This window comes from Salmo salar, chromosome 01, assembly GCF_965601325.2.
Source record: "Salmo salar chromosome 01, fSalSal1, whole genome shotgun sequence".
NCBI classification, from domain to species: Eukaryota; Metazoa; Chordata; class Actinopteri; order Salmoniformes; family Salmonidae; genus Salmo; species Salmo salar.
The window spans coordinates 4,446,061-4,460,752 of NC_138291.1; the positions used below are offsets into that span (position 1 = coordinate 4,446,061).

Sequence of the window (14,692 nt, forward strand, 5' to 3'; positions counted from 1 at the left end):
GGGTCTGTTACTTTAGAAGGCTAGGTAGCAGAGTGGGCTCTGTTACTTTAGAAGGCTAGGTAGCAGAGTGGGGTCTGTTACTTTAGAAGGCTAGGTAGCAGAGTGGGCTCTGTTACTTTAGAAGGCTAGGTAGCAGAGTGGGGTCTGTTACTTTAGAAGGCTAGGTAGCAGAGTGGGGTCTGTTACTTTAGAAGGCTAGGTAGCAGAGTGGGGTCTGTTACTTTAGAAGGCTAGGTAGCAGAGTGGGGCTCTGTTACTTTAGAAGGCTAGGTAGCAGAGTGGGGTCTGTTACTTTAGAAGGCTAGGTAGCAGAGTGGGGTCTGTTACTTTAGAAGGCTAGGTAGCAGAGTGGGGTCTGTTACTTTAGAAGGCTAGGTAGCAGAGTGGGGTCTGTTACTTTAGAAGGCTAGGTAGCAGAGTGGGGTCTGTTACTTTAGAAGGCTAGGTAGCAGAGTGGGGTCTGTTACTTTAGAAGGCTAGGTAGCAGAGTGGGGTCTGTTACTTTAGAAGGCTAGGTAGCAGAGTGGGGGTCTGTTACTTTAGAAGGCTAGGTAGCAGAGTGGGGTCTGTTACTTTAGAAGGCTAGGTAGCAGAGTGGGGTCTGTTACTTTAGAAGGCTAGGTAGCAGAGTGGGGTCTGTTACTTTAGAAGGCTAGGTAGCAGAGTGGGGTCTGTTACTTTAGAAGGCTAGGTAGCAGAGTGGGGTCTGTTACTTTAGAAGGCTAGGTAGCAGAGTGGGGTCTGTTACTTTAGAAGGCTAGGTAGCAGAGTGGGGTCTGTTACTTTAGAAGGCTAGGTAGCAGAGTGGGGTCTGTTACTTTAGAAGGCTAGGTAGCAGAGTGGGGTCTGTTACTTTAGAAGGCTAGGTAGCAGAGTGGGGTCTGTTACTTTAGAAGGCTAGGTAGCAGAGTGGGGTCTGTTACTTTAGAAGGCTAGGTAGCAGAGTGGGGTCTGTTACTTTAGAAGGCTAGGTAGCAGAGTGGGGTCTGTTACTTTAGAAGGCTAGGTAGCAGAGTGGGGTCTGTTACTTTAGAAGGCTAGGTAGCAGAGTGGGGTCTGTTACTTTAGAAGGCTAGGTAGCAGAGTGGGGTCTGTTACTTTAGAAGGCTAGGTAGCAGAGTGGGGTCTGTTACTTTAGAAGGCTAGGTAGCAGAGTGGGCTCTGTTACTTTAGAAGGCTAGGTAGCAGAGTGGGGTCTGTTACTTTAGAAGGCTAGGTAGCAGAGTGGGGTCTGTTACTTTAGAAGGCTAGGTAGCAGAGTGGGGTCTGTTACTTTAGAAGGCTAGGTAGCAGAGTGGGGTCTGTTACTTTAGAAGGCTAGGTAGCAGAGTGGGGTCTGTTACTTTAGAAGGCTAGGTAGCAGAGTGGGGTCTGTTACTTTAGAAGGCTAGGTAGCAGAGTGGGGTCTGTTACTTTAGAAGGCTAGGTAGCAGAGTGGGGTCTGTTACTTTAGAAGGCTAGGTAGCAGAGTGGGGTCTGTTACTTTAGAAGGCTAGGTAGCAGAGTGGGGTCTGTTACTTTAGAAGGCTAGGTAGCAGAGTGGGGTCTGTTACTTTAGAAGGCTAGGTAGCAGAGTGGGGTCTGTTACTTTAGAAGGCTAGGTAGCAGAGTGGGGTCTGTTACTTTAGAAGGCTAGGTAGCAGAGTGGGGTCTGTTACTTTAGAAGGCTAGGTAGCAGAGTGGGGTCTGTTACTTTAGAAGGCTAGGTAGCAGAGTGGGGCTCTGTTACTTTAGAAGGCTAGGTAGCAGAGTGGGGTCTGTTACTTTAGAAGGCTAGGTAGCAGAGTGGGGTCTGTTACTTTAGAAGGCTAGGTAGCAGAGTGGGGTCTGTTACTTTAGAAGGCTAGGTAGCAGAGTGGGGTCTGTTACTTTAGAAGGCTAGGTAGCAGAGTGGGGTCTGTTACTTTAGAAGGCTAGGTAGCAGAGTGGGGTCTGTTACTTTAGAAGGCTAGGTAGCAGAGTGGGGTCTGTTACTTTAGAAGGCTAGGTAGCAGAGTGGGGTCTGTTACTTTAGAAGGCTAGGTAGCAGAGTGGGCTCTGTTACTTTAGAAGGCTAGGTAGCAGAGTGGGGTCTGTTACTTTAGAAGGCTAGGTAGCAGAGTGGGGTCTGTTACTTTAGAAGGCTAGGTAGCAGAGTGGGGTCTGTTACTTTAGAAGGCTAGGTAGCAGAGTGGGGTCTGTTACTTTAGAAGGCTAGGTAGCAGAGTGGGGTCTGTTACTTTAGAAGGCTAGGTAGCAGAGTGGGGTCTGTTACTTTAGAAGGCTAGGTAGCAGAGTGGGGTCTGTTACTTTAGAAGGCTAGGTAGCAGAGTGGGGTCTGTTACTTTAGAAGGCTAGGTAGCAGAGTGGGGTCTGTTACTTTAGAAGGCTAGGTAGCAGAGTGGGGTCTGTTACTTTAGAAGGCTAGGTAGCAGAGTGGGGTCTGTTACTTTAGAAGGCTAGGTAGCAGAGTGGGGTCTGTTACTTTAGAAGGCTAGGTAGCAGAGTGGGGTCTGTTACTTTAGAAGGCTAGGTAGCAGAGTGGGGTCTGTTACTTTAGAAGGCTAGGTAGCAGAGTGGGGTCTGTTACTTTAGAAGGCTAGGTAGCAGAGTGGGGTCTGTTACTTTAGAAGGCTAGGTAGCAGAGTGGGGTCTGTTACTTTAGAAGGCTAGGTAGCAGAGTGGGGTCTGTTACTTTAGAAGGCTAGGTAGCAGAGTGGGGTCTGTTACTTTAGAAGGCTAGGTAGCAGAGTGGGGCTCTGTTACTTTAGAAGGCTAGGTAGCAGAGTGGGCTCTGTTACTTTAGAAGGCTAGGTAGCAGAGTGGGGTCTGTTACTTTAGAAGGCTAGGTAGCAGAGTGGGGTCTGTTACTTTAGAAGGCTAGGTAGCAGAGTGGGGTCTGTTACTTTAGAAGGCTAGGTAGCAGAGTGGGGTCTGTTACTTTAGAAGGCTAGGTAGCAGAGTGGGCTCTGTTACTTTAGAAGGCTAGGTAGCAGAGTGGGGTCTGTTACTTTAGAAGGCTAGGTAGCAGAGTGGGGTCTGTTACTTTAGAAGGCTAGGTAGCAGAGTGGGGTCTGTTACTTTAGAAGGCTAGGTAGCAGAGTGGGGCTCTGTTACTTTAGAAGGCTAGGTAGCAGAGTGGGGTCTGTTACTTTAGAAGGCTAGGTAGCAGAGTGGGGTCTGTTACTTTAGAAGGCTAGGTAGCAGAGTGGGCTCTGTTACTTTAGAAGGCTAGGTAGCAGAGTGGGGTCTGTTACTTTAGAAGGCTAGGTAGCAGAGTGGGGTCTGTTACTTTAGAAGGCTAGGTAGCAGAGTGGGGTCTGTTACTTTAGAAGGCTAGGTAGCAGAGTGGGGTCTGTTACTTTAGAAGGCTAGGTAGCAGAGTGGGGTCTGTTACTTTAGAAGGCTAGGTAGCAGAGTGGGGTCTGTTACTTTAGAAGAAATTGAACATTTTATACATATAAAAGGTCATTAACCAATCACAGCCCTCCCGTAGGATTTCAGATTGAGCAAATCAAAAGCAGATCACATGGACCTGGCCTGGGCTTGAGTACAACAGCTCTGTCCACGTTGTGGATGTGACTGAAATGCCACCCTATTCCCTATATAGTGCACTACTTCTGACCAGCGCCCCCAAAGACAGAAATATTATGACAGACAGACAGACAGACAGACAGACAGACAGACAGACAGACAGACAGACAGACAGACAGACAGACAGACAGACAGACAGACAGAGACACAGACAGACAGACAGACAGACAGACAGACAGACAGACAGACAGACAGACAGACAGACAGACAGACAGACAGACAGACAGACAGACAGACAGACAGACAGACAGACAGACAGACAGACAGACCTTCCAGTTCCAGGTTCTTCCCTTCTGAGACTGATGTTGGAGCAGGAACTACTGGAAGCTGGTCAATCCTCACCGAGTTTTTACCTGAAACACCAAAGACCAGCCACAATGTGTATGTGTGTGTGTGTGTGTGTGTGTGTGTGTGTGTGTGTGTGTGTGTGTGTGTGTGTGTGTGTGTGTGTGTGTGTGTGTGTGTGTATAGCGCTCCTACACAATGTATGTGTGGGTCTCAGCCTCACCTCGACATCGTCCGCGGTGTGCCAGCGTCAGAGATCGGTCCTTGCAGCGCGCCCTCTGCAGGTCACAGCCGGTATCGTAGCTCCGTCCATCAGAGCCACACACCGGCTTGCCCTGTGTCCTGGAACAGATGATCCCACAGTGGGTCTCCCTGTCTCCTATCAGCCACTGCCGGGGAAACACCACAGAATTACAATGAGTAGAATGGGCTGGACATCCACATTCATGTCAATGATGCCATAATGGGTAGACTTGTCTGGCAGCCATTTTGAGTCTGTCCCATAGAGAATGATAGATGACTCTAATGGCCAAAAGGACATTTTAGCATGGGCAGAACGTTTAAGGGTTTCCACCATTTGAATAAAGTCAACTGGGTGAGAGTTCCAACTTCATTGGCTGATCTCTCCTGATGACCCTGTTGGAGTCATGTCCAACCGGGTCGTCGGGGGGAGGGATCTGCCAATCATGAATAAAACATGTACTACTTCAAAATGGAGATAGCCTCAATGGAGCTACCCATGCTGTCACAGCCTCTATAAATGGCACAGATACAAAGACGAGTCCTCTATTTATCTCTACTGTCTGTCCCCATGGAGACAAAGCAGGAAGTTCAGTATTCAGTCTGCCTTTTATTAACATTCAAATCAACTAACATTCAATTTTAATGAGGAAAGGCACTGTCACAACCAGCACAGTTAGGCCTGGAACAACACGGCCCACACAGTTAGGCCTGGAACAACACAGCCAACACAGTTAGGCCCGGAACAACACAGCCAACACAGTTAGGCCTGGACCAACACAGCCAGCACAGTTAGGCCCGGAACAACACAACCAGCACAGTTAGGCCTGGAACAACACGGCCCACACAGTTAGGCCTGGAACAACACAGCCAACACAGTTAGGCCCGGAACAACACAGCCAACACAGTTAGGCCTGGACCAACACAGCCAACACAGTTAGGCCCGGAACAACACAGCCCAGCACAGTTAGGCCTGGAACAACACGGCCCAACACAGTTAGGCCCGGAACAACACAGCCAACACAGTTAGGCCCGGAACAACACAGCCAACACAGTTAGGCCTGGAACAACACAGCCCAGCACAGTTAGGCCTGGAACAACACGGCCCAACACAGTTAGGCCTGGAACAACACAGCCCAGCACAGTTAGGCCTGGAACAACACAGCCCAGCACAGTTAGGCCCGGAACAACACGGCCCAACACAGTTAAGCCTGGAACAACACAGCCCAGCACAGTTAGGCCCGGAACAACACGGCCCAGCACAGTTAGGCCTGGAACAACACAGCCCAGCACAGTTAGGCCCGGAACAACACAGCCAACACAGTTAGGCCCGGAACAACACAGCCAACACAGTTAGGCCCGGAACAACACAGCCAACACAGTTAGGCCCGGAACAACACAGCCAACACAGTTAGGCCTGGAACAAAACAGCCAAGGCAACACAGTAGTTAGGGTGGCACTGTGTTATGCATAGACCATCTTCCCCTGTTGAAATATACCTGCCTGGCAGACACCAGTCATAGCCTAATTGTAATACAGTACAGGCTGTGTATACAGTACGTGCCAAGACAGAGCTGAGGCAGACGGGCCTACAATGCACATACAGCATGGATGGTAGCGCCCTGAATTGATGTATCCAAAATGGCACCCTATTTCCTACATAGGGCCCTGGTCAAATGTAGTGCACTTTATAGGGAATATGGTGCTGTTTGGGACACAGCCAATGTTTTACATCAGGAAGGCTGGAGGAAGCAGACCTGGTAGCATAAGGAAGGCTGGAGGATGCAGACCTGGTAGCATAAGGAAGGCTGGAGGAAGCAGACCTGGTAGCATAAGGAAGGCTGGAGGAAGCAGACCTGGTAGCATTAGGAAGGCTGGAGGATGCAGACCTGGTAGCATAAGGAAGTCTGGAGGAAGCAGACCTGGTAGCATAAGGAAGACTGGAGGAAGCAGACCTGGTAGCATAAGGAACGCTGGAGGACGCAGACCTGGTAGCATAAGGGAGGCTGGAGGAAGCAGACCTGGTAGCATAAGGAAGGCTGGAGGAAGCAGACCTGGTAGCATAAGGAAGGCTGGAGGAAGCAGAGCTCGTAGCATAAGGAAGGCTGGAGGAAGCAGACCTCGTAGCATAAGGAAGGCTGGAGGAAGCAGACCTGGTAGCATAGGGAAGACTGGAGGAAGCAGACCTGGTAGCATAGGGAAGACTGGAGGAAGCAGATCTGGTAGCATAAGGAAGGCTGGAGGAAGCAGACCTCGTAGCATAAGGAAGGCTGGAGGAAGCAGACCTCGTAGCTGACGTATCTACCTCTACTTTTGGCTGAAACTTTAGCGATCTTCAAAGCACCTCAAAATCAAACCAATGACACACATTCTGTATAACGGGAGCCTTCCTCTCCTCTCCTCCACTCTCCCCTCTCTTCTGCTCCTTTCTCCTCTCCCCTCTCTTCTCCTCCTCTAACCTCCCCTCTCCCCCTCTCTCCCCCTCCTCTCCCCTCTCTCTTCCTTTCTCCTGTTCTCCTCATCTCCACTCCAGGAGTCTAACTGGGGTTTCTCTCCTCCCTAAAGTATCTCCCCTTGACAGCCATAATGAACAGAAAGACATTGGTCCATTAGATAAGCTTCCATAATTACCATATAGTTCTATTAGGTATAGAAGCGTGAAAATTGGCACACTTGTATAATTTTTCACGTTTCAGCAATTCCTCGGTTCGGCCTGTAGCGCTCCCTATAAGTCAATGGTGAAAATGCATTGACCTCTATTGACGTTTTGCGTCATGGCTTCCACTGTGTTGGGATCTACATGGCCCCAACATAGCTCAGCATGTTCGTATTGGTTTTGGGTACACATTCAACCAACAACCAACACCATATGGCCTTTGTTTTATCCTTTTATATCGCAACAATGATGGAAAAAAAACATCAGAAATCTATATTTTCACATTCAAAAATGGTGTATAAACTGCAAAGTTTCCTTTAACACTCAAAGAAAAGTTATGTGTTCCCTGAAGTCTACTGTTTTTAATGATATATAATATGATATTATAAACTGAGTATACAAAACATTAAGAACATCTGCTCTTTCCATGACATAGCCTGACCAGGTGAATCCAGGTGAAAGCTATAATACCTTATTGATATCACTTGTTAAATCCAGATTTTTAAGCCTTGAGACAATTGAGACATGGATCATGTATGTGTGCCATTCAGAGGGCGAATAGGGCAAGACAAAATATTTAAGAGCTTTTGAACAGAGTATGGTAATAGTGTCAAGAACTGCAACGCTGCTGGGTTTTTCACGCTCAACAATTTCCATTGTGTATCAAGAAAGGTCCACTAGCCAAAGGACATCCAGCCAACTTGAGACAACAGCGGGAAGCATTGGAGTCAACATGAACCAGCATCCCTGTGGAATGCTTTCGACATACTGTAGAGTCCATGCCGCGACGAATTTACATTTACATTTACGTCATTTAGCAGACGCTCTTATCCAGAGCGACTTACAAATTGGTGCATTCACCTTATGATATCCAGTGGAACAACCACTTTACAATAGTACATCTATATTTTTTTTTGGGGGGGGGGGGTTAGAAGGATTACTTTATCCTATCCTAGGTATTCCTTGAAGAGGTGGGGTTTCAGGTGTCTCCGGAAGGTGGTGATTGACTCCGCTGTCCTGGCGTCGTGAGGGAGCTTGTTCCACCATTGGGGTGCCAGAGCAGCGAACAGTTTTGACTGGGCTGAGCGGGAACTGTGCTTCCGCAGAGGTAGGGGGGCCAGCAGGCCAGAGGTGGATGAACGCAGTGCCCTTGTTTGGGTGTAGGGACTGATCAGAGCCCGAAGGTACGGAGGTGCCGTTCCCCTCACAGCTCCGTAGGCAAGCACCATGGTCTTGTAGCAGATGCGAGCTTCAACTGGAAGCCAGTGAAGTGTGCGGAGGAGCGGGGTGACGTGAGAGAACTTGGGAAGGTTGAACACCAGACGGACTGCGGCGTTCTGGATGAGTTGTAGGGGTTTAATGGCACAGGCAGGGAGCCCCGCCAACAGCGAGTTGCAGTAATCCAGACGGGAGATGACAAGTGCCTGGATTAGGACCTGCGCCGCTTCCTGTGTAAGGCAGGGTCGTACTCTGCGAATGTTGTAGAGCATGAACCTACAGGATCGGGTCACCGCCTTGATGTTAGCGGAGAACGACAGGGTGTTGTCCAGGGTCACGCCAAGGCTCTTAGCACTCTGGGAGGAGGACACAATGGAGTTGTCAACCGTGATGGCGAGATCATGGAACGGGCAGTCCTTCCCCGGGAGGAAGAGCAGCTCCGTCTTGCCGAGGTTCAGGACGGAGCTGCTCTTCCTCCCGGGGAAGGACTGCCCGTTCCACGATCTTGCCATCACGGTTGACAACTCCATTGTGTCCTCCTCCCAGAGAGCTAAGAGGTTGTTCTGAGGGCAAAATGGGGTGCAACTCAATATTAGGCCTTATTCCCTATGGGCCCTATTCCCTATGGGCCCTATTCCCTATGGGCCCTATTCCCTATGTGCCCTGGTCAAAAGGCATCCTATCTATGGGCCCTATTCCCTATGGGCCCTAGACAAATGGCATCCAATTCCCTATGGGCCCTATTCCCTATGGGCCCTGGTCAAAAGTAGTGCCCTTTAAAGGGAACAGGGTGCTGTTTGAGACTCAGCCATTGTCTTGCGGTTCATTGTGTATATTGTATAGTAGTTGTATGTTCTATTTGACAATCCAAAATACATAAAGCGACAACAGGCAACCAATACATGCAGAGGACTATACACACCACGTCAAAGACTGGTTTCCATCCTGGACCTCTATTGGTAGACAAGTGGCTTCGGGGAAAAACAAGTGACATGGTCACTTTGTGCCATACACTAAATCATGCACAATTTACATATATACATATTTACATATATACATATACTACCATTCAACAGTTTGGGGTCACTTAGAAATGTCCTTGTTTTTGAAAGACAAGCTCATTTTTTGTCTGTTAAAATAACATAAAATTGATCAGAAATACAGTGTTGACATTGTTAATGTTGTAAATGTCTATTGTAGCTGGAAACGGCTGATTTTTTCATGGAATATCTACATAGGCGTACAGAGGCCCATTATCAGCAACCATCACTCCTGTGTTCCAATGGCATGTTGTGTTAGCTAATCCAAGTTTATCATTTAAAAAAGGCTAATTGATCATTAGAAAACTCTTTTGCAATTATGTTACCACAGCTGAAAACTGTTGTTCTGATTAGCTTAGGGATCGGCGTCCCGTCAACGGGACAGTTGTAAATCATGCAGTGCCTTATGTCACCATCGCAGATTTTAGAGAAACAACAAATGTCGGTACATATAAGTGTCTTATATTGGCTGAAAGCTTAAATTCTTGTTAATTAAACTGCACTATCCAATTTATACTAGCTATTACTGCAAAAAAAATGCCATGCTATTATTTTAGGCGAGCTCCTAACAACAAAACACTTTTTTTCACCGCCATTGGTTTGATAAATTCACTTGTGAAATGTGTACTTACATTCTGAAATCTTGCTCTGATTTATCATCAAAAGGGTCCCAGAGATAACATGAAGTGTCATTTTGTTAGATAAAATCCTTTTTTATATCCTAAAAAGGTCCATATAGCGTGCACGATCGATTTTATATTTTCACTCGTTCAATTTGCAAAGAAAGGAATCTGTGAAAATCTCACCCTAAAACGTTGTTTCAACCAGTCACATCGCATTCGTATTTATTCCTCAGAGATCCGAGAACGTAACCAGACTTCACTATATCATTAAGGGTGTAGTATATCCTATAGGACACCATATTTGGTCAGAGAGCGACGCCTTCATGGCACGCCGATGACGCAGGCGGTCTTCACTTGATCGACTCTAACTTTGTCAAATAAGCACCAATCGGGGTTAAACAAAGCTAGCTAGATAGCCAATGAGCTGGGCTTTACGGGAGTATCCGGAAACCATGTATCTGTCGTAAAATGTAGCTACTAACCTTGTACGACAACATGCCTTTTCATTTTGGACAAAAATTATAAGAATATTCAGAGTTATGAAGTTATGAAAACTGGTTGTTTTGTAAATGTTGAACTTATAATATGGCTATTAATACTGGAAAAGCTAAATCAAGTCCAAGTATACAGATTTGACGATATTCTTGCAGAAAAATGTTATATGAATGCAAATGTCTGCTTCACGATTTGCCCAAATGTAACTGGGTGACTTCACACTAAATGTCATGTAGCGCGCTCATACTTCAAGTTATCCGTCTGAAACCTTGCACGTACACTGCTGCCATCTTGTGGACACCATCGGAAGTACAACCAGAGTGATGGCTGGAACAGGGACCTTCATGCTGCATTTCAAAGATGGTGGTAGAAAACAAACGGTTGTTTTTTTCTTTGTATTTCCTTCTACCATATCTATTGTGTTATATTCTCCTGCATTCAATTCACATTTCCACAAACTCCAAAGTGTTTCCTTTCAACTGGTACCAATAATAGGCATATCCTTGCTTCAGGGCCTGAGCTACAGGCAGTTAGATTTGGGTATGTCATTTAGGCGAAAATGTTAAACAAAAAGGGGGCTATCCCAATAAAACTGGCCTTCTTTAGACTTGTTGAGTATCTGGAGCATCAGCATTTGTGGGTTTGATTACAGGCTCAAAATGGCCAGAAACAAAGTACTTTCTTCTGAAACTTATCAGTCTATTCTTGTTCTGAGAAAGGAAGGCTATTCCATGTGAGAAATTGCCAAGAAACTGAAGATCTCGTACAACGCTGTGTACTACTCCCTTCACAGAACAGCGCAAACTGGCTCTTAACGGAATAGAAAGAGGAAAGGGAGGCCCCAGTCAGTCAGTCAACCAGTCAATCAGTCAACCAGTCAATCAGTCAATCAGTCAGTCAACCAGTCAGTCAACCAGTCAGTCAACCAGTTAGTCAACCAGTCAGTCATTCAACCAGTCAACCATTCAGTCAGTCAGTCAATGAGTCAGTCAATTAGTCAGTCAATCAGTCAACCAGTCAGTCAACCAGTCAGTCAACCAGTCAGTCAATCAGTCAGTCCATCAGTCAGTCCATCAGTCAGTCAATCAGTCAACCAGTCAGTCAATCAGTCAGTTAACCAGTCAATCAGTCAGTTAACCAGTCAACCAGTCAGTCAACCAGTCAGTCAATGAGTCAGTCAACTAGTCTGGTCTGATGAAACCAAGATTTGGCCTGAATGCCAAGCATCACGTCTGGAGGAAACCTGGCACAATCTCTACGGTGAAGCATGGCGGTGACAGCATCATGCTGTGGGGATGTTTTTCAGTGGCAGGGACTGGGAGACTAGTCAGGATCAAGCGAAAGATGAACGGAGCAAAGTACAGAGAGATCCTTCATGAAAACCTGCTCCAGAGCGCTCAGGACCTCAGACTGAGGGCGAAGGTTCACCTTCCAATAGGTCAACGACCCTAAGCACACAGCCAAGACAACGCAAGAGTGGCTTCGGGACTCTTTCAGTCTCTGAATGTCCTTGAGTTGCCCAGCCAGAGCCTGGACTTGAACCCGATCTAACATCTCTGAAGAGACCTGAAAATAGCTGTGCAGCGACGCTCCCCATCAAACCTGTCAAAGCTTGAGAGGATCTGCAGAGAAAAATGGGAGAAACTCCCCAAATACAGGTGTGCCAAGCTTGTAGGGTCATAGCCAAGAAGAGTCAAGGCTGTAATCCCTGCCAAAGGTGATTCAACAAAGTACTGAGTAAAGGGTCTGAATACTTATGTAAATATGATTTCCGTTTTTGCTTTGTCAGTCAACGAGGCAGTCAACCAGTCAGTCGACCAATCAACCAGTCATCCAGTCAATCAGTCAACCACTCAGTCAACCAACCAGTCAATCAGTTAGTCAACCAACCAGTTAGTCAACCAACCAGTCAACCAACCAGTCAACCAGTCAGTCAACTAACCAGTAAATCAGTCAACCAGTTAGTCAACCAACCAGTCAACCAGTCAATCAGTATTTCAGTCAACCAGTTAGTCAACCAACCAGTCAACCAATCAGTCAACCAGTCAGTCAGTATTTCAGCCAACCAGTTAGTCAACCAACCAGTCAACCAACCAGTCAACCAGTCAGTCAACTAACCAGTAAATCAGTCAACCAGTTAGTCAACCAACCAGTTAGTCAACCAGTCAACCAACCAGTCAACCAGTCAGTCAACCAGTCAATCAGTATTTCAGTCAACCAGTCAGTCAACAAGTCAACAAGTCAACCAGACAACCAGTCGACCAGTCAATCAACCAGTTGCCAAAGCTAGTCCGTTGGTTGCAAGATTAAATCCTTGTTCTACGGTCCACAGGGCCTTTCTTATTTCACTGACACCTGGGTATCTGCCAGCGTTACCCATCAGCTCAGCAAGTCCAGATAACACATAGCAATTAATCACCATAGTGAGTCTGATGTACTGTCCACGCAAAGGAAGAGTATAAAGCTTGGACATTCAGTATGCCACATTCATTCAACATCATGCAGATCACCAGTTAAAGCAATCATACTGTACATCCCAAACGGTACCCTATTCCCTAAATACTGCACTATTTTAGACCAGGGCCCAAGTAGTGTACTATATTAAATAAAGGTGAAATAAATAAATATATATATATATATATATATATATATATACGGAATTGTGTGTCATTTGGGAAGAAGACAAAGTCTACAGTGAAGAAGAGTCAGAAGGTTATCCTTACAGATTTAGGAGACAGTGAGAACTCAACTTTCAATGTAATGTCCAAAATAAAGAGCTTTTGAAGCCACTGAGAACCTGGAGATGCAGAGAGCCATAGAGGTCTGGTTTAACAGACTGAGAGAGCCATAGAGGTCTGGTTTAACAGACAGAGAGCCATAGAGGTCTGGTTTGACATATAGAGAGCCATAGAGGTCTGGTTTAACAGACAGAGAGAGCCATAGAGGTCTGGTTTAACAGACAGAGAGAGCCATAGAGGTCTGGTTTAACAGACAGAGAGAGCCATAGAGGTCTGGTTTAACAGTGAGCCATAGAGGTCTGGTTTAACTGACAGAGAGAGCCATAGAGGTCTGGTTTAACAGACAGAGAGAGCCATAGAGGTCTGGTTTAACAGACAGAGAGAGCCATAGAGGTCTGGTTTAACAGACAGAGAGAGCCATAGAGGTCTGGTTTAACAGACAGAGAGAGCCATAGAGGTCTGGTTTAACAGACAGAGAGAGCCATAGAGGTCTGGTTTAACAGACAGAGAGCCATAGAGGTCTCATTTAACAGACTGAGAGAGCCATAGAGGTCTGGTTTAACAGACAGAGAGCCATAGAGGTCTGGTTTAACAGACTGAGAGCCATAGAGGTCTGGTTTAACAGACAGAGAGCCATAGAGGTCTGATTTAACAGACTGAGAGCCATAGAGGTCTGGTTTAACAGACAGAGAGCCATAGAGGTCTGGTTTAACAGACTGAGAGCCATAGAGGTCTGGTTTAACAGACAGAGAGCCATAGAGGTCTGCTTTAACAGACAGAGAGAGCCATAGAGGTCTGATTTAACAGACTGTCAGTGGGACAATGGGGGGAGGGATGGGTACACAAATTTTCCTTAAACACTGACAGATAAACACTTCAACAAATAAACAAACCCTTCCAGGAACCATGGGAACCACACCTCACAATACAATCAGTCAAGGAGAGGATCCACATTCTGTTAAGTTCCAGATACAATCTCAACTCTCTCAGAGGAATACATACAGTTGAAGTCAGAAGTTTACATACATCTTAGCCAAATACATTTAAAGTCAGTTCTTTAAAAAATTCCCCTGTTTTAGGTCAGCTAGGATTACCACTTTATTTTAAGAATGTGAAATGTCAGAATAATAGTCGAGAGAATGATTTATTTCAGCTTTTATTTCTTTCATCACATTCCCAGTGGGTCAGAAGTTTACAAACACTCAATTAGTATTTGGTAGCATTGCCTTTAAATTGTTTAACTTGGGTCAAACGTTTTGTGGTAGCCGATTCTTCCTGACAGAGCTGGTGTAACTGAGTCAGGTTTGTAGGCCTCCTTGCTCGCACACAACTTTTCAGTTCTGCCCACAAATCTTCTATTGGATTGAGGTCAGGGCTTTGTGATGGCCACTCCAAAACCTTGACTTTGTTGTCCTTAAGCCATTTTGCCACAACTTTGCAAGTATGCTTGGGGTCATTGTCCATTTGGAAGACCCATTTGGAAGACCCAAGCTTTAACTTCCTGACTGATGTCTTGAGATGTTGCTTCAATATATCCACATGATTTTCCGTCCTCATGATGCCATCTATTTTGTGAAGTGCACCAGTCCATTAGGCAGCAAAGCACCCCCAAAACATGATGCTGCCACGACCGTGCTTCACGGATGGGATGGTGTTCTTTGGCTTGCAAGCCTACCCCTTTTTCCTCCGAACATAACGATGGTCATTATGGCCAAACAGTTATATTTTTGTTTCATCAGACCAGAGGACATTTCTCCAAAAAGTACAACCTTTGTCCCCATGTGCAGTTGCAAACCGTAGTCTGGCTTTTTTATGGCGGTTTTG

The 14,692-nt window shown here is 46.3% G+C and overlaps 1 protein-coding gene across 12 annotated transcripts in view; it reads right to left on the reverse strand.

Moving 5' to 3' along the window:
- The window catches only part of smoc1 (SPARC related modular calcium binding 1), a 139,720-nt gene that overhangs the window by 91,463 nt on the left and 33,565 nt on the right, over positions 1-14,692 (reverse strand). For 9 of the 12 annotated variants that reach the window (XM_045706558.2, XM_045706476.2, XM_045706562.2 and 6 more), the window contains exons 2-3: positions 4,082-4,247; positions 3,843-3,926 (exon numbers count right to left, since the gene is read on the reverse strand). In XM_045706558.2, coding sequence (XP_045562514.1) covers positions 3,843-3,926; positions 4,082-4,247 — 250 coding nt within the window. The remainder of the gene's footprint in view (positions 1-3,842; positions 3,927-4,081; positions 4,248-14,692) is intronic. The other 3 variants (XM_045706584.2, XM_045706567.2, XM_045706556.2) reach the window with 1 other exon arrangement.